Genomic DNA, 25,412 nt, shown 5'->3' with positions numbered 1-25,412 from the left:
CTACAGCCCCACCCAACCACAGGTGGCCTCATTTTCTTTGATAATAATCTCGCAGTTGTTGTCTATGCATCGCTCTCCGCATGCGTGGCTATATCATTAACTCTTGTTCTGAATCCAAGGAGGAGCTAGATAATTGATCTCCTTCTGAGCTGTCTGCCACACTCTCCTTCTCCCTGTCACTCATGTCTTCTTGGTCAGAGGAGCCTTCATCAGGATTCCACCGGGGGCAAAACAGTCCTGCAGCATGTGGATGTCTCCCCCACATCCACAGTCCTTGGGGCAGGAGCAGGGTCAGAGCTAACCACAACACCCCCCCTGGAGATTTGTACTGCTCCCACCCTCCTCGTCTTCTGTAAAGATGTAATGACCCATCTTTGCCAACAGGTTTGGGTCCATTAATTCTAACACCTAGCCCCGGCTGAAGAATGAACTATATGTTTGATTGAGTGAGTGTGAGTGACTTGATTTTAAAAATTGGGATTCTTAGAATGTTTCTAGACTTAGATTTCTATATGGTTTGTATGTATTTCTGTTTTGAGCTGCCCTGGGTCTGAGGCATAGAAATCTAATAATAAATAATAAATTAATAAATGACTTGTTTTTATCATGATAGTGAAGAAGAGATGAAGTTTGATAAATAATACCGGTACATCTTCAAAATGCGTCCCTTGAAGACTCAGTAAATCATTCCTCACTTTAGCAGCTGTGATGGGTCAGCTTTGCTACAGGTCAACTGTAGTATATTTTGCAAGGCAATTCAGCATAGGTCAAGGATACAAGCCAGCCAGCTCTTTCTCTACAGCTTCAAATATTTTTTTATCTTTAGGGATTTCAGGAGGCAAAAATCTTCACACAGGCTTAGCTTGTCTTCCTCATCCTCACGTATTCATTTTAATCATTTCCACTGAGAAATAAAGTCACAAAACAGCTTGGTTCTAAATAAAATACAGTATGTTATAACTGGAAAGAACTGGTTGGGTTGAAGACACATACAATTATCACTTGATGATTCATAGACGAATGGACGAACAGCCGCTGCAAGGGCACATCATAGCTGAAGCGACCTTGGTGATGTTAAAGTTTTTTTTTCTATGGACCTAATTCTTCAACAGTTCATTTTCAGTTTGTTATAATTGTCAAGGTCCATCTGGAACAGTGGTTCTCAACCTGGGGGTCGGGATCCCTTTGAGGGCTGAACTACTGTTTCACACTATTTCCCTTGGTGTTAGGAACTAAAGCTTCTATTCTGGCGCCTTGGAACATATATTTACAATCCGACCGATCAGGAGTTTATAGTGCGGGTGTCCCTCTGACCTTCCTGCCAATCAGCTTAAAGCTCTGTTGGGAGAACGGGTGCTAGATTTATGGTTGGGGGTCACCACAACAGGAGGTATTTAGATGTTGTGGCATTAGAAAGGTTGAGAACTACTAATCTTCTCCCCAAACCCTTCTCCTGCCACGAGCCCTTTCTTCCCCCACTGCGAGCACTGCCTTCCCCCGCCGCTTGCCCCTCACTTGCCTCTTGCGCCGGCTCCCCCCCACCAGTTGTGCTGCTGCCGTTCTCCCCGAGAGCAAGAGGCGAGCAGGGAGAACAGAGGCAAACAATGGCAAGCAGGTGGTGGTGGGGGGTTTAAACGGCAGCGGGCAGCGGTGAGTGGGCACTTATCTCTTTGCCCATTTCTGGGTTCTTTTTGCTTCTGCACATGCACAGAAGCAAAAAAACCCCAGAATGCGCTCTTGCTCACATGCTTGCGCGAGATAACATGTACACATGCGCTCCCGTGCAGGGATGGAAAAACAGGGGCGTGCTCCCGGCCTGTTCCGGTTGGGCCGGGAACATTAGTCTGCTGCTGATAAGATGGAAGGACAAACCCATCGCTCTCTTTTTGCTGTCATTCAGAGGAGATCCTTTTGTCTTTATGAACGTAAGAACATAAGAAGAGCCATACTGAATCAGGCCAAAGCGCATCGAGTCCAGCATTCTGTATCACACAGTGGCCCACCAATTGTCCATGGAGATCTTGAGTAGAAAGAGAAGGCAAGACCCTCCCTTTCCCCTGACCACCAACAAATGGTATTCAAGGGAATCCTGCCTGCCTCAACCAACACAGAGGCAGCACTGGGATATAGAAACATAGAAACATAGGGATATCCGTTTCAATAACCACTGATACACTTGGCATCCATGAATCTGTCTAATCCTGCCTTGGAGCTATCCAGGCTGACAGCTGTCATGACCTCTTCTGGAAATGAATTCCATAAACCAATGAATGTCCTACAAACTCTAAAATGAGCCAGATTAAAGTGGGTTCCCCAAATTTGGAGGTAGATTTAACATAGGCCTAATCTGGATTTTACCATATCGTTAGGAGAGAGATTATACATCATTTCCTCTTAGTGAATGGAATTGAATAAGATGGTATCATTCTTCTTCCAAACCCTTCTCTTGAAAATATCTGAGCAGTAGTAGCACTTAACACTGCCTTCATTTTAAATAATAAACCCCACACACTTTCCTTGTTTGGAATGATATCGTTTATTCATATAATTCACAAATAATTAGGTAATACCTCAAATTCAATCTTGGTATGTAAGCAATTTCATAACCTATCCTATAACAGTCAGAAGGTTTTTTAAAAAATCATGATACAGTATGAAACACCATGGTAAATACAACTGAGTGTAGATTGCCCAGGGTGTGAAAGGGAGCTGAGGACCACTGAAATTGAGCTGTTCCTCTGAAATCCCAGTTTTTAAAAAAAAGAATATTTGCATGAGCTTCATGGAAAAGGTAATGCATCTACCAGTCATTTCATTACAATTTTATGAGAATGTTCTATACAGAATGTGCACATTTTCTTCCCTTAAATTACTTTATTTGCTTTATAACCAGTTACATTTGCTCCTGTCACGTATCTTTGCGAATTCCTTTCAGCCAATAACGAAGCTGACAATTCAAGCCCCAAATTCAATAATTGAAAAAAGAAGAAAATATAGCTTTGTCCCCCTAAAGCAATCAGAAACACACTCACACACAATCCAATTGCAATCGGATGTGCAGAAATACAACCAGTGAATTCTGCACTTTCAAAGTTTAGCTGAAGACTGTGACTACAGTTCAGTATAAACCATCAATGGATAAATCCCCTCTGTTCTTCCTCTCCAAAAAGGATACTTTTTATAAGCATGGTGATTGGAGATGAGAAGAACACTTGATGAGAAAAACAGTCCAGCACATATGAAAGTCACCAAGTTACATAACGTTGCTGATGACTTGCTTACATCCGTGAATTCTTATCAACTTAATTCATTCCCTCAAATTCATTCAACCTCCCTGCCATCGTAGCCTCATTATAAATTCTTTATGCATGATAAAATTATTCACACATTTTATTACAAATCTTACTATTGGTTTTTTTTTTTCATGAAGCATGCACGTCTGCATGAGGGAGAAATCATGGCATTTAATGTATTGTGTCAAGATTAGTCTGAAGTCATGTACACTGCCTCTTAAATAATATTCAAATGTATGAGATCAATTTAAAGGAAGCGGGGTTTTTTTCAGTGCCTTTCACTTCAGTGCCGCTCAGTTAAATAGGACTGAAAAAAAGTTGACTTACAACCCCCCCTTTTTTTAAAAAGAAAACAGTTATCATAAAACAAAATGAATAAGTTAAAAGGTATTCACAGTACAAGTTTCCAACTAAACTATTCTATCGATATAAACAAACAAAAGATATATCCCCCACCCAGTTACAGAAATACAGTTCTTTAATTAAAGGAAATATGCTGCAGCAAAGAGGTAAGAACCTAAAAAGTGTGTCCCAATCAAAAGCAGCTTTCAGATGTGTGAACTCCGATTCCCAGAAATTTATTTATTTATTTATTGGACTTTTATACCGGCCCCTACAACACATGATGAGCCGAGATGGTGCAGTGGTTAGAGTATAGTACTGCAGGCCACTAAAGCAGGTCAGCGGTTCAAATCTCATCACCGGCTCAAGGTTGACTCAGCCTGCCTTCCTTCCAAGGTGGGTAAAATGAGGACCCGGATTGTGGGGGCAATATGCTGGTTCTGTTAAAAAGTGCTATTGCTAACATGTTGTAAGCCGCCCTGAGTCTAAGGAGAAGGGCGGCATTAAAAAACCCCAAATAAAATAAAATAAATAAAATAAGAAATATAAAAACAATAACAGTGTTCCCTCGATTTTCGCGGGTTCAAACTTCGCGAATAGCCTATACCATGGTTTTAAAAAAAAATTAATTGAAAAATACTTCGCGGGTTTTTTTCTATACCACGGTTTTTCCTGCCCGATGACATCATATGTCATCTACAAAGTAATAATTTTTGCAAAAAAAATAAAAATAATAATTATTGTTAATAAATAATTAAGTTTATAAATATCAGGATCATTAAGTGTCTTATTCAATGCTGAGTACCAGTAATAATGGTGAGTAAATAATTGTTAAGGGAATGGGAAATGGTAATTTAGGGGTTTAAAGTGTTAAGGGAAGGCTTGTGATACTGTTCATAGCCAAAAATGGTGTATTTTACTTCCGCATCTCTACTTCGCGGAAATTCGACTTTCGCGGGCGGTCTCAGAACGCATCCCCCGCGAAAATCGAGGGAACACTGTACACCGTAATCCAATTAATTTAAAAACAATTAACCTAAAACCCCAATAATGCTAAAATTAGTCGCTACCATTTACACAGTGAACATACATTACATTCGTTTGGACAGGGGCTAGGATCTAATGGCCCCAAGCCTGGCAGCATAAATGAATCTTTACACTCTTGCGAAAGGCGAGGAGGGTGGGGGCAGTATGGATTTCCAGGAGAAGCTGATTCCAGAGGGCCGACCCCCCAAGGCCCCGCCAAGCAACATTGTCTAGTTGACGGAACTTGGAGAAGGGACCTAACCGGTCGCTGGGATTCATATGGCAGGAGGCGGTCCCACAAGGTGGCAGGGGCCGGGCTTGGGGAGTTCTGGGAGTTGAAGTCCACACGTCTGAAAGCTGCCAAGGTTGAGACACATTGGCTTAAAAGAAAGGAAAGAAACACAGGACGTCAATTCAAAAGGTTTTAACACTGCAAGATATTGCAATATGAGCTCTCTTTGACAGCGACCAGACTCTGCATTGGAGCAGTGGGAGGCGGTTCCTGAAAGAGAGCGCAAGAAATGAATACTGCGTCAAGAGAAGCAGGCATGCACTTGCCGTGATCATTCAATGCATTCAGCAATTTATCTCTAGATGGTGGCGTAACACAAGAACCAGGCAGTGTTTCCAAATCAAACCATGGCTACAGGTTGATCAAGCTTTCCGAGGCAGCAAAGTGAGGACATAATGCCATATTCGGATTCTGCAACTGCCTGAGAATCCGTTTGTGGAATTTCTCCCGCACCCGATTGAACTCCATTATGTCCAGGGGATCCTCTTCAATCCAGAATTTATGAAATTCATGCATCAAGTAGCCTACGGGGACAAAAAGTCAACAGTGAATCGGGTTTTCCTTTGGTGCATAAACAGTTTTGCTATTCCTCTTTTACCGTATTTTTGGAGTAAAAGATGCACGTTTGGGGGGGAGACAAACAAAGGAAAAAAATTCTGCCTCTCCCTCCCAGCAATTTGCCACCTAGTAAATAGTACAGATGATATACACTGTTTGTTGTGTGTATTTGTTGTGTATGCATGTGTTCTTGACCCATAGAAATAGCAAATAATTGGAGAAATGTACATTGTGACAGTATATTTTCTTAAATGTAATTACACTAACTCCTACCAATTATTTAAATAGATCTATTCCAAACATGACTAAGTCAAGGTTTAACTCAGCTGCCTTATCTTAATACTAAAACAGGATACTGTTATATTTCAGACTATACTTGTACTGATTCTGTTAAAAGTGGTGTGGCTTTCTGGAAGTATACATTATTCTCTGCTACTTAAAAGAAGATACAACAGCACTGGGTCTCTTCAGATCACACATTTATTTTAAAAATCTTCATTTTGTTGCCTAGAACAATAATAAAGCAGTCTTTAAAAAATAAGTCTAATAATTTGAACATTCTACAGACATTTATAGTTATTGACTTAACTCCTTGCATCCAGTTTCAGCAGTCTGATTAGCACCAGAAAATAAAATTCTGCTTCTGCCTCTACCTCCCAGCAATTTGCCTCCTTCCAGCTTCAGTTTCACTTTCAGTTTCAGCACCTGCCCTGCCTGCATCTTCAACCAACTGAGGGTCGGGGAGCTTATAATCAGCTGCTTGGCTTAACAGGATCTGTTCTGTTTGCTGCAAGGAGGTAAATTGCAGAGGCCAAAGGGTGGGGGTGGCTGGGTGAGTCTACATTCGGTGTATAAGATGCACCCAAGTTTGCAACCTCTTTTTTGGGGTAAAAAGGTGCGTCTTACACTCAGAAAAATACAGTAATACAAATGTCATTGAATGCTATGATTTTCTTTGGCAATAGTACGTATGGAGAGAAGGAAGCGCTGCTGAAGACAAGTCAGTGCAGGTGGGTTCTCATAAATCTCTGCCCACATGCCAACAAGACAGGTGAAAAGGACTAGTTTGAAAAAAAAAAGCATCATGTGCTGCATTTTTAAAAATGCAGATAGAATTACAGACATGTTAATGTTGCAATATTTTAGTGCATATGATTACTTTTTAAATTTCTCCAAGTTAACTTGGTTAACTTGGGTGGCTATAGAAATTAAATGAATGAATGAATGAATGACACCTCAGAGTGAGCCATGGGTTCATTTGAAAACAGCAGCATTTTTGCTGCAAAAGAAGGATTGTACAATCAGGTTCAGACATATGACGACCTGCTTAATGACCCCCGCCATTTAGGACCATAATGTAGGTTCAATTATGTTTGTACATCGCGGACTACCTATATGTATGTTGCATTTTGAAAGTTTGCATCAATCCTTTGTATTTAGCAATTTTAGATGAATAGAAACTGGGAGAAACAAAAAATTCTCCTTCAGTTGTTACTAGTAACAGCTAAGAATAACACAGGAAAATGCAATAAAAGCTAATGGGAATGAATGAATGAATGAATGAATGAATGAATACAAAATTAATCAGAATTTGACCAGATTACTGCAAAGCAACATTGGTGTATTTGACATTAGTCAAAAGATATCCAACAAGATATTTTGAAAAAAAAAATCTGAAATGCATGCCTTATTTCTCTTGAAAACTGGCCTTGCTTAGTGAATGGAAGCTACCACAACTTGAGCTAAAACAACAAAGGAATTCTACGATATGTTGAAATCCTGATAGCCAAAGTTATTGTTATTACAGAAAGAATAAGGAGGGGGCAGAATTGCAGGACAAGAGTTAAAAATGAGCGTTTGATGGTGGCAGAAACAAAACAGCACCCTCTGCTGGCCCTGGCAAATCATAACAATGTGTTGTTCTAATGTCACTTTGGGGCAAGTCGTCCTGAATAATGTTTAAAATTCCCCATTACTCACAAAGAATTTAATCATTAAACAATACACAGAAAAGTGGGATCTGGGGGACATTTCAAAACTGGTGGGGGGTTTTTGGAAGACAAGTCAGCCAAATATTGGTCATTCTAAGAACCTAATATTAATTTTAATATATTTCATCAATGGAATGCAACATTTTGTGTAACTGATCCCATGCGAATTGAAGAAAAATTGTGCACACACATGCATATACAAGTGCAATCATTCTCTCTTACACAGAGAAGTCCTCTCCCTCCCTCTCTCTCTCTCTCATACACACGCAAATACTCACAAAATGTTTGCTGGAAATGGGCTAACGTTGGTGCTTCTGGAGCAACGTTGTAGAAATGTGTCTTCAGAGCACCGCTCACAAGCAGGTTGTATGCAAGCTCTGTTATGTTGATGCCAACAATAGCAAAGGAATATCTGTAGGAAATCAGAGAAAAGGGATTGCAAGGAATGAAACTAATGCGGATGGAATTATGACATCTAGAAAATCCAGAGTCACTTCTCTCGATCCAAAAAGTCACGTTAAACTGGTTCTTTTTTCAGCTTCAATTGCATGCCGTTACGAAAGTCTGAATTTGCCATCTTTTATTGAATGTCTACTTCCTGTCTCCGCCCCTCCCCCCAATATCACAATATGATTGGCAAAGAGTATACAGGTAGTCCTCAACTTACAACCATTTATTTAACAGCATTTCTGCAGTCACATGATATCTATTGATTAATTAATTTATTTATTGGATTTGTATGCCGCCCCTCTCCGTAGACTCGGGGCGGCTAACAACAATAGTAGAAAACATCATGTAAATCCAATACTAAAAACTAATACTAAAACAATTAAAAAACCCTTATTTGTAAAACCAAACATACATACAAACAAACATACCATGCATAAATTGTAAAGGCCTAGGGGGAAAGAATATCTCAGTTCCCCCATGCCTGACGGCAGAGGTGGGTTTTAAGGAGCTTACGAAAGGCGAGGAGGGTGGGGGCAATTCTAACCTCTGGGGCGAGTTGGTTCCAGAGGGCCGGGGCCGCCACAGAGAAGGCTCTTCCTCTGGGGCCTGCCAAACGACATTGTTTTGTTGACGGGACCTGGAGAAGGCCCACTCTGTGGGACCTAACCGGTCGCTGGGATTCGTGCGGCAGAATGATCCAAATTTGGCAACCAGCAGTATTTATATGATTGCAACATCATGAGTTCATGTTATCACCATCGGCGGCCTTTCCAGAGGGGGTTGACAAGTAAAGTCAATGGGGATGGGGTGGGAAGCTGGATTTTTAAAATAACCATAGTGATTCTCTTAATGCCCATGGCAGAAAAAAGTAAAATTGAGTGCAATTTCCTTAACAATACATTACTTAGTGGGAGAAATTCTGAGCCCAACCCTGGTTGTAAGTCAAGAGCTACGCCTTAAGGAAAGATGAATTACATATGGATAATGAACAATTGCAACAATTGATTTTCATTTGTTCGGATTATTTAATAGCAACCTTTACAGAAATTATTTAATATAGGGTTGTATGTACAGTGTTCCCTCGATTTTTGCGGGAGATGCGTTCCGAGACCGCCCATAAAAGTCGAATTTCCGCGAAGTAGAGATGCGGAAGTAAATACACTATTTTTGGCTATGAACAGTGTCATAAGCCTTCCCTTGACACTTTAAACCCCTAAATTACAATTTCTCATTCCCTTAGCAACCATTTAGATTATTACTCACTATGTTTATTTATTAAAGTTTATTTAAAAAAATATTTATTAAAGCCGGACGAAAGTTTGGCGATGACATATGACATCATCGGGCAGGAAAAACCGTGGTATAGGGGGAAAAACTGCAAAGTGTTTTTTAATTTATATTTTTGAAAAAACGTGGTATATGCTTTTCGCGAAGTTCGAACCCGCGAAAATTGAGGGAACACTGCAGAAAGCCATGAAAACAAGTAGATTGTCAAACAAACCAACCCAGAGCTCTGGCTTTAGCCAAAAATGACTTCCCTTAAATTATCCAACTCTGGACATATTATGCAAAGACCTAACCAGATGTGGAATTCAGAAGTGTCAGACCAGTTCTGGAGAACCGGTAATAGAAATTTTGTGTAGTTTGGAGAATCGGTAAATATCACCTCTGACTGGCCCTGCCCCATCTATTCTCGCCTCTCAAGTCCCAGCTGATCAGGTTTGCAGTAACCTTTCCCTGGAGTGGGGTGGGAATGGAGATTTTGCAGTATCCTTCCCCTGCCACCCCCGCCAAGCCAGGCCTACCAAGCCACGGCCACAGAACTGGTAGTAAAAAAAAATTGAATCCCACCACTGGACCTAACTCTCTGGAAAAGGCTCTAATTGTAGCGAAGGTGGAAGGAAAGAGACCATCAATAAAGTGCATGAACTCAGCTACTGAGGCAATGAGTGCATTATCAGAAGACCTTATTGACCTTCCACATCATCATGGGGATATATATATTTCAGCCTGATGATCGTGAATGTGATTTCACCGAAACGTCGCACAGACACTCAAAATATTACACGGGGCAAAACCCGAACTCAGAACAATCTGCACACACACACACACACACACACACACGCCACATGTTTTTTTTGCTGAATTTGAAAATTAAGGGAGACTAGGATAGATCTATTTTGGCCTTATTTTGGCCTCATCAGCTAGCCATACCCACTGGGACTTGAACCTGCAACCTTTGCCTTGTAAGGCAGAGAATTATCCTCTAGGCTACAGTATCCAATCCCTATGTTTTCGTAGATTTTCACGGGTACAGGTATGATGGTCTTGGTATATTCGGGTTTCTTCCCGTGTAGGATTTGGAAATTTCTGGCGACGTTTCGACGAGGTCCCACTCATCATCTTCAGGCTGGTATTTCTGTCCTTGTTCTAGGGCGAACACAGCGAGACCTGAGCTGCCTTCCTTCTATAAATTTACCCCACTGACTCACCAGGAAGTTTCTACACAGCAGGCAATTGCTGAACCATCAAACCACACCCTGCCACCAGCATTTATAGAAGGAAGGCAGCTCAGGTCTCGCTGTGTTCGCCCTAGAACAAGGACAGAAACACCAGCCTGAAGATGACAAGTGGGACCTCGTCGAAACGTCGCCAGAATATATATTTATTTGTTGGATTTGTATGCCGCCCCTCTCCGTGGACTCATCATGCCGCCCCTCTCCGTGGATATCATCATGGAGAAATATTTCTGCAGATCTTAAAAGTCAAAAACTTGGTGGCACATAATCAACCAACCAACAAATCAATCCTGAATTTGTTCCAGTCCACCATGGTAACTAACCACTAGACTATGTTCACTCCCCCATGGAAAGCAGCATGGAGCTTATTAAAATCAAGGCCTAAATAGTGTTATCATTATCACATTGCACATCTTATCTCGCCAATGCCTTCAAAAAAATGAACTGTATTTCTGGAAGATAAAGAAATCTCCTTCTACAATTTTATGGAAAGCAGGGTGAGCAGGGATTTAATTACAAAATTATCAGCAAATGAGGATGACTCTAATGAGATTTCTCGTTTGGAATGTGGCACTTACCCAATAGCTTTATCAAACTTTTTCTTCTCCCACTCAGTCTTGCTACATTTGCTGAAAAAGTTAAATAAAGAAAATGAAAAAATGCTTTTCTCCCTACAGCATGCCAATCAGGTTGCTAGCATTTTACTCTGTCTTTTGAGTGGGGCTTTAAAAATTTTTAGTGCTGAAGACAATTAAACTTGTTTGTCTTATAAGCCTATCAGTATAATATAATGTACTTCTCTGTGTTAAATGTTTCTGGGACTGATGCTCTTTGTGTCAGAGACACTGATTCTTCTTAAAAATTAGAGTACACTAAGGAGAGGGGAAAAATATAAGTGTTTTATATTTCTTTCACATTTTTGCAAGTCGGACTGCAGCCTAAGGCAGGTAAGTCAAATCACTTGAAAAAGCAAGAGAAAATATCTTATTGGAAGGAAAAAAGAGGAAAATGGATTGCCTTCAGGTGGAATTATTTTTAAATGTCTGAAAGCTAGTTTACAGGTGATGTCCCACATTCCTGATAATGTATTCATCTGATTTTGAAAAGTAGATTCCCCTAAATCTGGATGGGAAATCGCAGTTCTCAGTATCATTAAAAATAAATAGACAAATTAGCCATAATCCCTTAAATCGGGGGTTCCCAACCCATGGGTAACAGCCCTGGGTAACAGCCAGGGGTGGGCTACTGCCCTGATGTGGGGAATGCAATGGGGTAGTGAAAATGGGGCTCCACCAATAGTAATTAATTTATATAATGTCTGACTCAGTGGTGCTAATTGTTTTAATTTATCCCTCTGGATGTGGTTTACATCTGTTTCCAAAGCTTACAAAATAGAAAAGAAATATATGGATATATACCTTATTTCCTCTTTAGTGATTTCCCTTGATTGTGAAATATGAAAAAAGAAAAGAAAAGAAGTAAAAAAAAAGAGTCTAAACATGGATTCATGTTCATGATTTGTTAATGAAATAAATATGTCAAAGCAAGGCATTTAATCCCACCCCCAACCCCAAGTGAAAGAATGCAAGAAAAGCAGAATATTTTACATCAAGAAAAAAAGGATGCAAACTGATCTTTCAAATGAATTATTAGATGCTGTTGCTAATTCCAGCTTCAAACATTACCTATATTTGGGCTGAAGAGAGTCTAAGAGAATTTGCTGAGCTGCAGGTCCATCATGCTCAGCAAAGTATCTAGATAGGAGAGGGAAAAACACATATACATGATAGGTATATTTTTCCAACATCTGGAACATCTGGATATTCATAGAATGAACAGACAAACTACCGGTACTTCATGTGTGTAAAAAACTGATACCTGTTCTTTCCACTGCACCAAACACAATGGAATAAATGAAGAATTCTCCTGTTAAAAATGATCTACCCTAGTGATTCTCAACCTATGGTCTGCGGAACTATGGAAGGCTATGATGTCATCACAGGGCATCTGTGAAGGCTTAAAGAAATGTAATGATTTAAATCTTGAATTAAGTCCAGGAGGTACCATGGCCACAAAAAGATGTTATGGAGATCCATGGTAAAGAATAGAATAGAATAGAGTTCTTTATTGGCCAAATTTGATTTGATTGGATTGGATTGGATTTGTATGCCTCCCCTCTCCGTAGACTCGGGGCGGCTAACAACAGTAGTAAAACGGCATATGACAATCCAATATTAAAACAGTTAAAAACCCTTATTGTAAAACCAAACATACATACAGACATACCATGCATAAAATTGTAAAGGCCTTGGGGGAAAGAGTATCTCAGTTCCCCCATGCCTGGCGGCAGAGGTGGGTTTTAAGAAGCTTACGAAAGGCGAGGAGGGTGGGAGCAATTCTAATCTCTGGGGGGAGTTGGTTCCAGAGGGCCGGGGCCGCCACAGAGAAGGCTCTTCTCTGGGTCCCGCCAAGCGACATTGTGATTAGACACACAAGGAATTTGTCTTGGTGCATATGTTCTCAGTGTACATAAAAGATACATTAATCAAGAATTTATTTTTATTTATTTGTTTGTTTGTTTTGTCAAGTACGTATTGGTGGCATACAAAGATATAATAGTATTTATATACATGATACTAGTAAAATAAAAAGAAAGAAACATTGGGACAAGGGACGGAAGGCACGCTGGTGCACTTATGCACGCCCCTTACTGACCTCTTAGGAATCGGGAGAGGTCAACAGTGGATAGTCTAAGGGTAAAGTTTTGGGGGTTAGGTGATGACACTACAAAGTCAGGTAGTGAGTTCCATGCATCAACTACTTGGTTACTAAAGTCATATTTCCTGCAGTGAAGTTTAGAGCGGTTTATTTTAAGTGTGTATCTATTGTGTGCTCGTGTGTTGCTGTGGTTGAAGAATCATAACGTACAACACTTCATGATAATCTGGGTACAAATAAGCAATACAATCCTATTAGGAATCAGTCAATATAAATGGTAAGGATACAAGCAACAAAGTTACAATCATATAGTCATTTTTGGGAGGGGTGATGGGAACGATGAGACGATTAATAGTAGTGAGACTTAGTAAATAGTTTGACAGTGTTGAGGGAATTATTTGTTTAGCAGAATGATGGTGTTCGGGGGAAAAACTGTTCTTGTGTCTGGTGTGAAGTACTCTATAGCATCGTTTTGAGGGTAGGAGTTGAAACAGTTTATGTCCAGGATGTGAGGGGTCAGTAAATATTTTCACAGGTTGAGATCCACTGATCTAACCAAATGTATATCAGGAAATATGCTTAAATATTATGGGCCGGGGTGACGCAGCCACTGAAGCTGACTGTAGATCTGAAGGTCAGCGGTTCAGATCTCGTCACTGGCTCAAGGTTGACTCAGCCTTCCATCCTTCCAAGGTGGGTAAAATGAGGACCCGGATTGTGGGGGCAATATGCTGGCTTTGTTAAAAAGTGCTATTGCTAACATGTTGCAAGCCGCCCTGAGTCTAAGGAGAAGGGCGGCATAAAAATTGAATGAATGAATGAATGAATAAATAAATAAATTTGTCCAAAAACATATGTGAACTTACACCAACTAAAGAATCAAATCACTATATACCATGGGTGGAAAAAGCAAAGATCTGATACTCCTATTAAAAAAACCTTGCTGACATTGTAATTGTTTTGTGTAAAAACTAAACCCTGTTTTCCTACATTGTAGGTGCTGTTGGGTTGATTTAAAGAAATTATTATCTACCCAGGGACAAATGGTTGCAATGAACTGAAGCCAGACTACCCAAGTGTTTGAAGAATAGTTTTCTTGACGAAGGCTGTATTTTTTTTTCAGAGGAGGAAAAAAAAGAAAATACAATTTCTAGAGTAATGGGTTCTAAACTCCTTTACTATTGGTTCGTGTGTGCACTCGCACGACACTTCTGCACATATGCGGGCAAGCCTCCCGCTGTCAGTGTAAACGGGATGAACCAGGAGCAACCCACCGCTTAATTTCTACCTTTTAATTCATTACGTGAATGGAACAAAAATATACTTACAGCAAGTTATACAATCCCAGGAGCCCCATTCCTCTAAAATCTGTTTTAGGATCATCACCTTGGAATCCAATTTCACACCACTGTTTGGAAATCCGAGCTTCCAAGGGAGAATCAGGTTTCAAGCATTTCCATAGCTTTGGAAGTAAAAGAAAAATCACAGGTTTATTAAAAAAAAAACACCACATTGCGTGCATGCAATGATATACAGTGTATAGGTTTCTAAAAATCCATCCTTATTGGCTTTGCCTTCATTGTTATGCATGGTGTTGCAGGATCCTGGGGCGATGTGCCAATTAAAAATCAGCACAGCTTTCTCCTTGGCACTGCAAACATTTCAAACACGGCCCATGGGAAATCTGGCTTGCTTTAGTTCAGAAATGGCGCAAGAATCCTGATCAGGCCTCCATGGTTATTTTCTCTAGCTTGGCACAAACCTCTAGGCAAAGCTGCAAATCACAGAATAGCTGTAAACACCTTTAGCTATAAAGGGATTTTTTTCCTCCTTCCCTTATGCTAATTTTGTAAGAGTATATTATAGTGTGCTGTTCAAAAAAATAGAGATTAATGCTTCAGCCAGGGTTTAAGAGTCAGATCCAGAATATTGCTAGAATATCAGGCTATAACGTTGTCAGTTTCAGAGAACTGCATGGGAAAAAAAATCCTTGGTAAGTTTTCGTTTACTTTGGAACTTTGTTCAAGCTATTAATTACCAGCATTTGAACTGTGTCCAGGAGCTTGTGGCAAACAAATGGGCTGGCTGCAAAATAGGTGTTAATCTGCTAAACCAATTAAAGGCAGGCAGGCAGCCACAATCTGCAACATTGGGAGCCACTGAGTCATCTTCAAGTCAATCCAGTGCAAGTGGAACTGTGGTTATCTAATTGTGAGATGACAAGAGTCTCTGTCATTATCATCTTCCCACTTTTGCTTATTTGAAAGCTGTCCCAAATAACCAAGGCTCCGTGTTATGTAAGACAAAGTAAGAATAAAACAGAGAAAACTAGATAACAAAAATAGAATTATCATAATAATGGCTCTCTATAGCTGTTCAAGGCCAGAGACACAGTGGGATAAAGGAGGTGTAGGAGTTGTCTAGGCCAGTGATTTTCAACCTTTTTTGAGCCGCGGCACATTTTTTACATTTACGAAATCCTGGGGCACATTGAGCGGCGGCGGGGGGAGGGGGAGGGCGCTAAAAAAAGTTTGGACAAAAAAATTCTCTCTCTCTCTCTTCCTCCCCTTCACTCTATTTTTCTCCCTCCCTCTTTCTCTCCCTTCCTCTTTCTTTCTCTCCCCTTCCTCTTTCTTTCTCTCTCTCTCCATCCCTCTTTCTTTCTCTTCCTTCCTTCCTCTCTTTTTTGCTCTCTTTCTCTCTCCCTCCCTCTATGTCTTTCTCTCTCTCTCCTTCCCTCCCTCTCTTTCTCTCTCTCTCTTTCTTTCTCTTTCTCTCTCTCTCTCTTTCTCTCTCTCTTCCTTTCTCTTGTTCTCTCTCTCTTTCTTTCTTTTTCTCTTGTTCTCTTTCTCTTTCTCTCTCTTTCTCTCTCTCGCTTTCTTTCTCTCTCTCTCTCTTTCTTGCTTTCTTTCTCTCTTGCTTTCTTTCTTTCTTGCTTTCTTTCTCTCTTTCTTTCTTTCTCTCTTGCTTTCTTTCTCTCTAAGCTTCGCGACACACCTGACCATGACTCGCGGCACACTAGTGTGCTACGGCACACTGGTTGAAAAACACTGGTCTAGGCTAAGCCTGAGGGCAGGGTCAAATGCATCATTAGTTTGGAATCTCCACGCCCTTGTTAGAGACCTACATCTAGTCACCCTTGAAGTCCATTGATTCTTATCTGGAACCAAACTACCTTGACCATTAGTAGATCGGATACTTGTGTCTTGGTAGCCCGAAATAAACTTGCAGTACTTTTGAAGCCTATCCTGGCTCCTGATTTCTTGCACCTGACAAAAATTCTCTTAATGGCCTTAGGAAATTCAGGTAGGGATGGAGCCAAATGTAGCTGTCGGATAGCATACTCCAAATTGTGGGGGTTACTAATGAAAAGGCCTGTCACTTTACTATGGCCATCTCAAAAAGATGGATTCACAGATGGACCCATTCAATTTTGTCAAGATATTGACAAAATTGAACGGGTCCAAAGACGGGCTACAAGAATGGTAGAAGGTCTTAAGCATAAAACTTATCAGGAAAGACTTAATGAACTCAGTCTGTATAGTCTGGAGCAGTGTTTTTCAACCAGTGTGCCGTGGAACACTAGTGTGCCGCGAGACATGGTCAGCTGTGCCGCGAAGCTCAGCAAGAGAGGGAAAGAGAGAGAGAGAAAGAAAGCAAGAGAGAGAAAGAGAGGGAGGGAAGGAGGGAGAGAGAAAGAGAGCAAAAAAGAGAGGAAGGAAGGAAGAGAGAAAGAAAGAGGGATGAAGAGAGAGGAAGGAAGGAAGAGAAAGGGAGAGAAATAGAGCGAAAGGGAGGAAGAGAGAGAAAGAGAGATAATTTTTTTAGGCCCCCCATTCTCTCCCCCGCTCAATGTGCCCCATGATTTTGTATATGTAAAAAATGTGCCGTAGCTCAAAAAAGGTTGAAAATCACTGGTCTGGAGGACAGAAGGAAAAGGGGGGACATGATCGAAACATTTAAACATGTTAAAGGGTTAAATAAGGTTCAGGAGGGAAGTGTTTTTAATAGGAAAGTGAACACAAGAACAAGGGGACACAATCTGAAGTTAGTTGGGGGAAAGATCAAAAGCAACATGAGGAAATATTATTTTACTGAAAGAGTAGTAGATCCTTGGAACAAACTTCCAGCAGACGTGGTTGGTAAATCCACAGTAACTGAATTTAAACATGTCTGGGATAAACATATATCCATCCTAAGATAAAATACAGGAAATAGTATAAGGGCAGACTAGATGGACCATGAGGTCTTTTTCTGCCGTCAATCTTCTATGTTTCTATGGTTGTCTGTCTCTACAATTTTGAACTGACCTGGGAGACCCAATTCTAGCACAGGATATATCCTAGTGATCTGCTGATAAGGCTTTACAGGTAACGATCAGCAATCTGATTTTGGTCAGTAAGTCTACTGGCATTAGAACATTGACTTTTATTTTATTATTATTATTTTTTGTGAAAGCAGATTTGGCCCATGCTAATAAATTAAATTAATGTTTATGTTGCTTCCTTTAAGAGAAAACTTTCTGGCAGTGAAATTTGATCAGCTTGGAGACCCTTTAATATGAAAAGTTGCAATCTTCTGAGAGATTTTTAAATAGTGGAAGCCATACCGAATGGGAATGGGAAAGGAATAAGAATGGGTAGGGTAGAGTAGAGTAGAATATAGAATAGAATGGAAAGGAATGGAAGAATCTGATGCTTTAACCCTTAAATTAAAGAATAAGGAAGACTCCGATTACTATAAAACATGGAATTATTTTTATGATTGGTTTAAAAGAAGAAATAAAAGTTCAAATTAAAATACAACAACAGCAATACTTTCCCCCCTTTTTTTGATATAATAGATTAAATATGATATATATACAGTGTTTGTTAAATTTTTTTTGCATGAAATTAAATTAATCAAATAAGAGTGTACAAACGCGGCTAAGAAAATAACAACAATAAAAAAAGACATTGATAACCAAAAGAAATAACAGTATTTATCGATTGCATCTTTCACCAGAAAATAATTTGATATCAGAAAACACTGTTTATTTTTTCCCCCTCACAAGAGAATACAAATGATATATACTATGTTGTTTGTTTATTGTCATAGTTAACATCGTTTATCGTATCTAAATAATTAATCAACTATTATTATAATTATTATTATTATTACTTAGGTTTGTATGTGTTTTGTTTTGTATTGTATCTTTTTAAAAAAAATTTCATTGTTACGTTGTGTAAATGTGTATATGTATATATATTTTAAATTAATTTTTTAAAAAAAATTTTTTAAAGGAAAGGAATGGAAGGGAAGGAAAGAGAAGAAAAGCAAGAGAAGAGAGTAGAGAATGGAATGATTTATTGGCCATATTAATGCTCTCAAAAGCCAGGTTTTTCCCATTTTATTCTTTATTTCCCTATTTATCATAATCTTGATCATATTAATTTTAACAATATCACATAGTCTTTGGAAGCTAAATAAGTGAAATCCTACTAGTCAGTTTAGAAGCTCTCCTATCACTCAATGAGCTAGGAAGAACTGTACAGTGATCCCCCGAGTTTCGCGATCCCGATCATTGCGAAACGCTATATCGCGATTTTTCCACCCGATGACGTCACTCCCTTCCTTTCTCATCTTTCTTTCTCTCTCTCTTTCTCTATCTTGCTTCTTCCTCTCTCACACTCTCTTCCTCCCTCTCTCATCTCTTTCTTTCCTTCTCTCTCTTTCTCTGTCTCTCCCCCTCTTGCTCTCGAGCGGCAAGCGAGCAGCCGGGCGGGCGGGCGAACGGGCAAGCGGCAAGCGAGCGGCCGAGCGAGCGGGTGACAGGCAAGCGGCAAGCGATCTTGGGGTTTCCCCTTTGCCTGGGCGGCGGGAAGACCCAGGGAAGGTTCCTTCAGCCGCCCACCAGCTGATCTGCTCGGCAGCGCGGCAGCAGCGAGGAGCCGAAGATGGGGTTTCCCCGTTGCCTGGGCAACGGGGAAACCCCATCTTCGGCTCCTCGCTGCTGCCGCGCTGCGGAGCAGATCAGCTGTTGGGCGGCCGAAGGAACCTTCCCTGGGTCTTCCCCGGGTCTTCCCCGCCGCCCACACGCAAACTCCGCCATCTGCGCATGTGCGGCCATGGAAAAAGGGGCGCGCATGTGTAGATGGTGTTTTTACTTCCGCGCCACTACATCCCGAAATATCGATTATCGCGAGGGGTCTTGGAACGGAACCCTCGCGATAATCGGGGGATCACTGTATAGCTAAGTCTTTTTATCAATACTCTGAATTTTATCCATGGCCTTCTTAAACATATAAACCTCACTTGTAAGCATAGCTCCAGCACATACCTTCAGAAGCATCTCTTCATGTTGATCTTCTTCAGAGTCATATGGCTCCCGACGCAACTTTTCCACCTCTGCAATCAGATTTCTGTATCCGACAATCTGCAAAAGGCAGGCTTGCAGAGATACACTTAGCCTAAAATGAAAAGATAAGGTGAAGAACACGGCAAACTCAGTAATTCGGCTTTGTAGAAATAATTATATTATTTCAGTATAGAATGGTGGCTTATTTCTCCCCCCTCTCCCGAGGATGATCAGCATTTTTGAGACAATGTGTATTGCTCACGAATCTGACTTTTTTTCTGCTTGCTTATTTCAGCAGAAAAGAAAAGTTCCACGTGATTATAAGGAATTTCTGGACGCGCCATCTTTCAATTCATCTTTTCTGCTTTCCTTGACATTTGTCCTCATAGTAATTTGCATTCTTCTAGTTTAAGAGGGGGCCAAAAAGAAATATTTCTCCCCCCTTTTACTGGGGACAAAAGAAATCTGTATATTTTGTCTGATTGAAATAAAAACTTATGGCATTGCTTTGCCTCTAAGGGAATAACTAAGAACCGAATGTGCACTCTAAGCATTATACAGTGTTACCTCTACCTAAGAACACCTCTACTTATGAACTTTTCTAGATAAGAACCAGGTGTTCAAGGTTTTTTACCTCTTCTCAAGAACCATTTTCCACTTACAAACCCAACTCTCCGAAACTGTAACCGGAAAAGGCAGGGAGAAGCCTCTGTGGGGCCTCTGTAGGAATCTCCTGGGAGGAAACAGGGCTGGAAAAGATGGCAAGAAGCCTCTGTGGGGGTCTCTCTAGGAATCTCCTGGGAGGAAACAGGACCAGAAAAGATGGGGAGAAGCCTCTGTGGGGCCTCTCTAGGAATCTCTTGGGAGGAAACAGGGCCGGAAAAGGCGGGGAGAAGCCTCAGTGGGGCCTCTCTAGGAATCTCCTGGGAGGAAACAGGGCCGGAAAAGATGGGGATAAACCTCCGTGGGGCCTCTCTTGGAATCTCCTAGGAGGAAACAGGGCCGGAAAAGGCAGGGAGAAGCCTCAGTGGGGCCACTCTAGGAATTGCCTGGGAGGAAACAGGGCCTCCATCCTCTCTGTGGTTTCCTTCTTCTTGCTTCTTCTTACAAACTTTTCTACTTAAGAACCTGGTCATGGAACGAATTAAGTTCTTAAGTAGAGATACCACTGTATATGAAATGATCATTAGATTGTAAGGTAAAGTGGGACGGTAAAGAATTGGTTCCAGATTAACACTTGTGTTAAGATATTCATGAACTGAGAGAGCCAGCGTTAAGAAGGTCAGCCAATGAACAGGCATAGCAACTAAGTCAGCCAGTAGGAGCTATCCACTTCTGAGTCTGTGCAGAGAATCAAAACTGAGAAGCTTAAGGCTGGGCGTGGCTTAGTCCCCACTCTGTACTCTTTCACTCTCAACTCTGCTGAATGAAACTAACTGTTCTCTGCTGTCTGAAACTGCTTGAAGAAAAACTCTGCCAATGATATTGTAAACTCATCTGTTATTATGTTTATAAACAAGTTAATGAATCCAGCTGAATCAGTCATCTGTTTGTGCTTCTGGAAATTGATTTGTCTGCAACAAACTTTAATAACTTAAAATTAAAGACAAGGAAGATACTGAATATTTTGAAACGTGGCATTCGTTTTATCCATGGTTAAATAACAGAAACAGAAGTTAGACCATTTAAAATTATAAGCAAAGGATTAATTTTACCATGAGGGCTTATTATGATATGTTTATTATCAATATGATTTAGTATAAACAATCAAGTATTAATATTATGTTGAGAAAATATTGTTATTATATGATTATTACTAATGAACATTATCATTAGTAGTGATATTAATGATGACGACTATTGCTCAAGCGAACTGTAATCAAACAACACAGTTTACAGACATTGAAATTGTTGCTCTTTCTTTATATAATAAAAATAAAAAATAAAAAATAAAAAATATTTTGGGGGGGAAAAAAGAATTGGTTCCAGGGAAAGATACAGCTGTGGCCACTGTGGTGGTGCAATGATTAAAATGCAGAACTGCAGGCTATTTCTGCCAACTGCCAGCAGTTCGAATCTCACCAGGCTCAAGGCTGACTCAGCCTTCCATCCTTCTGAGGTGGGTCAAATGAGGACCCAGATTGTTGGGGCAAATAGGCTGACTCTGTAAACCACTTAGAGAGGGCCGTATAGCACTGCAAAGTGGTATATAAGTCTAAGTGCAATTCCTATCGCTGTCCGTCAACAGCTTTAGTAGAGAAATTATTTACCCAAGATTGTGGTGCTGGAGCTCATAAGGGATCATGTCAAAGAATTACAAGTAGCCCTTGACTTACAACCACAGTTGGAACCATAAAAGCCGCCCAGAGTCCTTGGAGAAGGGCGGCATACAAATCTAATAAATAAATAAATACATTTGCAAGTTGTTGCAATTACCGTGTTTCCCCGATAGTAAGACACCCCCGATTGTAAGACATATGGGGGGGTTTTAGGGGGGTCGGCTAATGTAAGCCCTACCCCGAAAGTAAGACATATGTCTTACTTTCGGGGAAACACGGTACTAAAAGCGAGGGAGCTGCGCGCCCAGGAGAGTCTCCCTTATGCAGCCTGGTACCAGCTGGCTCTCCTCGCGCAGACCTGCTCCCAGATCGGCAACCCGGACCCGTCGCCTTCTTCCAAGCTCTCCAGCGTCGCGTCCAGTGGCACCGACAAAGAGATGTCCAAAGGCGGACCCTTGAAGCTCAGCGACATTGGCGCCAAGGACAAGTCCAGCTTCAAGCCTTATTCCAAACCCGGCGCGGATAAGAAGGACTCCTTGGCCGGCGGAGGAAGCACGGCGGCGGCGGCAGGCTCCGGAGGGAGCTCGGGCGGTGGCGAGAAGACGGGATTCCGGGTGCCGAGCGCCACCTGCCCGCCGTTCACGCCAAGGACAGGCAGCCCCAGTTCCAGCGCCTCGGCCTGCTCGCCCGGCCTCTTGCCCGGCGGGGAGAGCAAAGGCGGCGGCGGGAGTAGTGGAGGCGAGGTGGAGAAGAAAGAAGCGGCGGATAGCTGGCGAGGCGCCGGCTAGAGGGCTGGACCCCGCCGCTTTGCCGCCGCTCCCGCTGCCGGCTTTGCTGGGGTCGAGCGCCACGCCTGGCGGCAGGAACTGCGGGGGGTAGCCGGCGTACGCTCCGGCTAACGAGCCCGGGTAGCTGATGCTGGCCGGCGGCGGCAGCGGGGAAAACGGTCTGGCCCGGCTTGTAAGGGGAGACGGGCGCCACCAAGCCGGCAGAGCCCCGCCTTGGAGCCCTTGTGGCTTTGGCTCAGCTCGGCGGAGAGGCCGCTGGAAGAAGCAGTAAGAGCGCATCCGACGGCGCATCCCGCTTGGCTTCTTCCAGCGGCCTGAGCTTCAAGGGTCCGCCTTTGGACGTCTCTTTGTCGGCGCCGCTGGACGCGCCGCTGGAGAGCTTGGAAGAAGGCGACGGGTCCGGGTTGCCGATCTGGGAGCAGGTCTGCGCGAGGAGAGCCAGCGGGCTCTTCTTGGCGTCCAGCTGCACGGGGCCGTAAGGGGAGAGGAGAGGAAAGAGAAAGCTTAGACGACACCAGCCGGTAGCGCGTCAGGAAGACGCCGCCGGCTCCGGCGCCCGAAGAGGCCTCGCCCAGGCCGAAGCCCGAAGACGAGCCGGCCGTGGTGCCAGGGACAATATAAGACATACCCCGAAAGTAAGACATAGTGGGGCTTTTGGGGATAAAAAGAAAGTAAGACACTGCCTTACTTTCGGGGAAACACGGTACAAGTTGAAGCAAAAATGCGACGGGACCCCTTTTCGGATATTTTATTTATTTGTTTGTTTGTTTGTTTGTTTGTTTGTTTGTTTGTTTACTTACTTACTTACTTACTTACTTACTTACTTACTTACTTACTTACTTACTTAATTTATTAGGTTTGTATGCCGCCCCTCTCCGTAGACTCGGGGCAGCTAACAACAGTAAAAAACAATATAAACAAATCTAATATTAAAAGTAGTTTAAAAACCCCAATTTAAGAAACCAATCATACATACAAACATACCATGCATAAATTTTGTAAGCCTAGGGGGAAGGGAATATCTCAATTCCCCCATGCCTGACGACAGAGGTGGGTTTTAAGGAGCTTACGAAAGGCAAGGAGGGTGGGGGCAACTCTAATATCTGGGGGGAGTTGGTTCCAGATTGTCGGGGCCACCACAGAGAAGGCTCTTCCCTTGGGTCCCGCCAGACGACATTGTTCCATATTTTTCCATGGTGGTCATTAAATAAATTGCTACTGTGGTCATTAAGTGAGTCATGCAACACTTAACCAAATGTTATGAAATCTTCCAAATGGGGATTTTTAAAAATGGCCAATTCGGCAGGATGCCAAACACCCAAAATGCAGTCACAGGACCGTGACAGAGGGGAATGACATTTTACAACTTCGGAAGAATGGAAGGCTGAGTCAACCTTGAGCCTGGTGAAATTCAAACTGCCAAATTGCAGTCAGCCGGCAGTCAGCAGAAATAGCATTCAGTACTGCATTCTAACCACTAATACCTGTATCTTTCACCAAATGTTTGTCAAAACTTGCATTGTATTGGGAAATGTGTGGAAAAATCAAATTTAAAAGAAATTGAAGAGCAAAGTCCGAAACATTCTCTTCCCTTTGCCACTTATTCAAAACTTACTGTGGATTTACATCTGGGTTAATCTTTTTCAAGTCTATGATGGCATCTACCGTTTTTTCAATTGCATCTGGATGAACACTAGTTGAATTTTGCAGCAACTGAAACAAAAGAATTTGTCATATATCAGTTTTCCCATAGTGAAATGCACTAGAAATAAATTACTGAAACTACTATTGAACATCATTAACAAGGATGTAACCAGTGATGGCCTGCTACCGGAACGATAAAGGTGCTACGTTCTGATAGCAATTTTTGGGATGCGTGCACAGTGCCGTGCTCCTGACATGCCACATGTGCCCCTGCATGAGATTTAGCTTCTGCGCATGTGCAGCAAGCGAAATCTCCTGTGAAGATGCTCAAATGAGCGAGATTTCAGAAGCAAAAATATTGGTGAAAATTGCTGAAATCTCACTCGTGTGAGCATCCTCATGCAAGGTTTTGTGCTGCGCATGCGCAGAAGCAAAATTTTGCACCGAGCGCGCCTGCTGAGCATGCACACGCCCACAATGGATGCAGAATGCGCACTGGTAGCACCTAGGAGCTGCCCTGAGTCTTTGCAGAAGGACAGCAAGCAAATCTAATAAATAAATGAATGAATGAATGAATGAATAATAATAATTAGTAGTAGTTTTGCTTGCTCATTTTCAACCACCTTTTCTGTCTTATGATCCCACCAGTTCTTTGCCACTGGTAAATGGTAGTTCCGGCCACTGGAACTTGTGCCGGGACTACCATTTACCAGTGGCAAAGAACTGGTGGGATCATAAGCCGGAAAAGGTGGTCGAAAATGAGCAAGCAAAACTACTATGGGACTTCTGACTTCAGACTGACCGAATTCTGAAACATAACACACCAGACATCCTGATTGTGGAGAAAAAGAAAGCATGGATCATCGACATCGCAATCCCAGGGGACAGCAGAATTGAGGAGAAGAAGCTAGAGAAATTAGTGAAATATGAAGATCTAAAAATCGAGCTGCAACGACTCTGGCATAAGCCAGTACTTGGCACACTGGGTGCAGTGCCAAAGGATCTCAGCGGACATTTGAAAACCATCGGAATTGACAAAATCTCCATCTGTCAATTGCAAAAGGTTGCTTTACTGGGATCGGCAAACATAATTCGCCGCTACATCACGCAGTCCTAGGTGCTTGGGAAACACCCGACTGGTGATGAAATATGAAATCCAGCATAGTGATCTCGTT

At 41.9% G+C, this 25,412-nt stretch overlaps 1 protein-coding gene across 1 annotated transcript in view; it reads right to left on the bottom strand.

The window, feature by feature from the left end:
• Positions 1 to 5,088: 5,088 nt before the first annotated feature.
• Positions 5,089 to 25,412, bottom strand: part of ELMOD1 (ELMO domain containing 1) — a 52,059-nt gene continuing 31,735 nt past the window's right edge. The window contains exons 4-11 of the mRNA XM_070751678.1: positions 24,209 to 24,306; positions 19,509 to 19,638; positions 14,518 to 14,651; positions 12,157 to 12,225; positions 11,890 to 11,913; positions 11,050 to 11,100; positions 7,781 to 7,914; positions 5,089 to 5,477 (exon numbers count right to left, since the gene is read on the bottom strand). Coding sequence (XP_070607779.1) covers positions 5,305 to 5,477; positions 7,781 to 7,914; positions 11,050 to 11,100; positions 11,890 to 11,913; positions 12,157 to 12,225; positions 14,518 to 14,651; positions 19,509 to 19,638; positions 24,209 to 24,306 — 813 coding nt within the window. The 3' untranslated portion in view covers positions 5,089 to 5,304. The remainder of the gene's footprint in view (positions 5,478 to 7,780; positions 7,915 to 11,049; positions 11,101 to 11,889; positions 11,914 to 12,156; positions 12,226 to 14,517; positions 14,652 to 19,508; positions 19,639 to 24,208; positions 24,307 to 25,412) is intronic.

Source organism: Erythrolamprus reginae, chromosome 4, assembly GCF_031021105.1.
Source record: "Erythrolamprus reginae isolate rEryReg1 chromosome 4, rEryReg1.hap1, whole genome shotgun sequence".
Classification (NCBI taxonomy): domain Eukaryota; kingdom Metazoa; phylum Chordata; class Lepidosauria; order Squamata; family Dipsadidae; genus Erythrolamprus; species Erythrolamprus reginae.
Note: the sequence above shows the minus strand (reverse complement) of the source record. Positions and strands in the feature narration are given on the sequence as shown.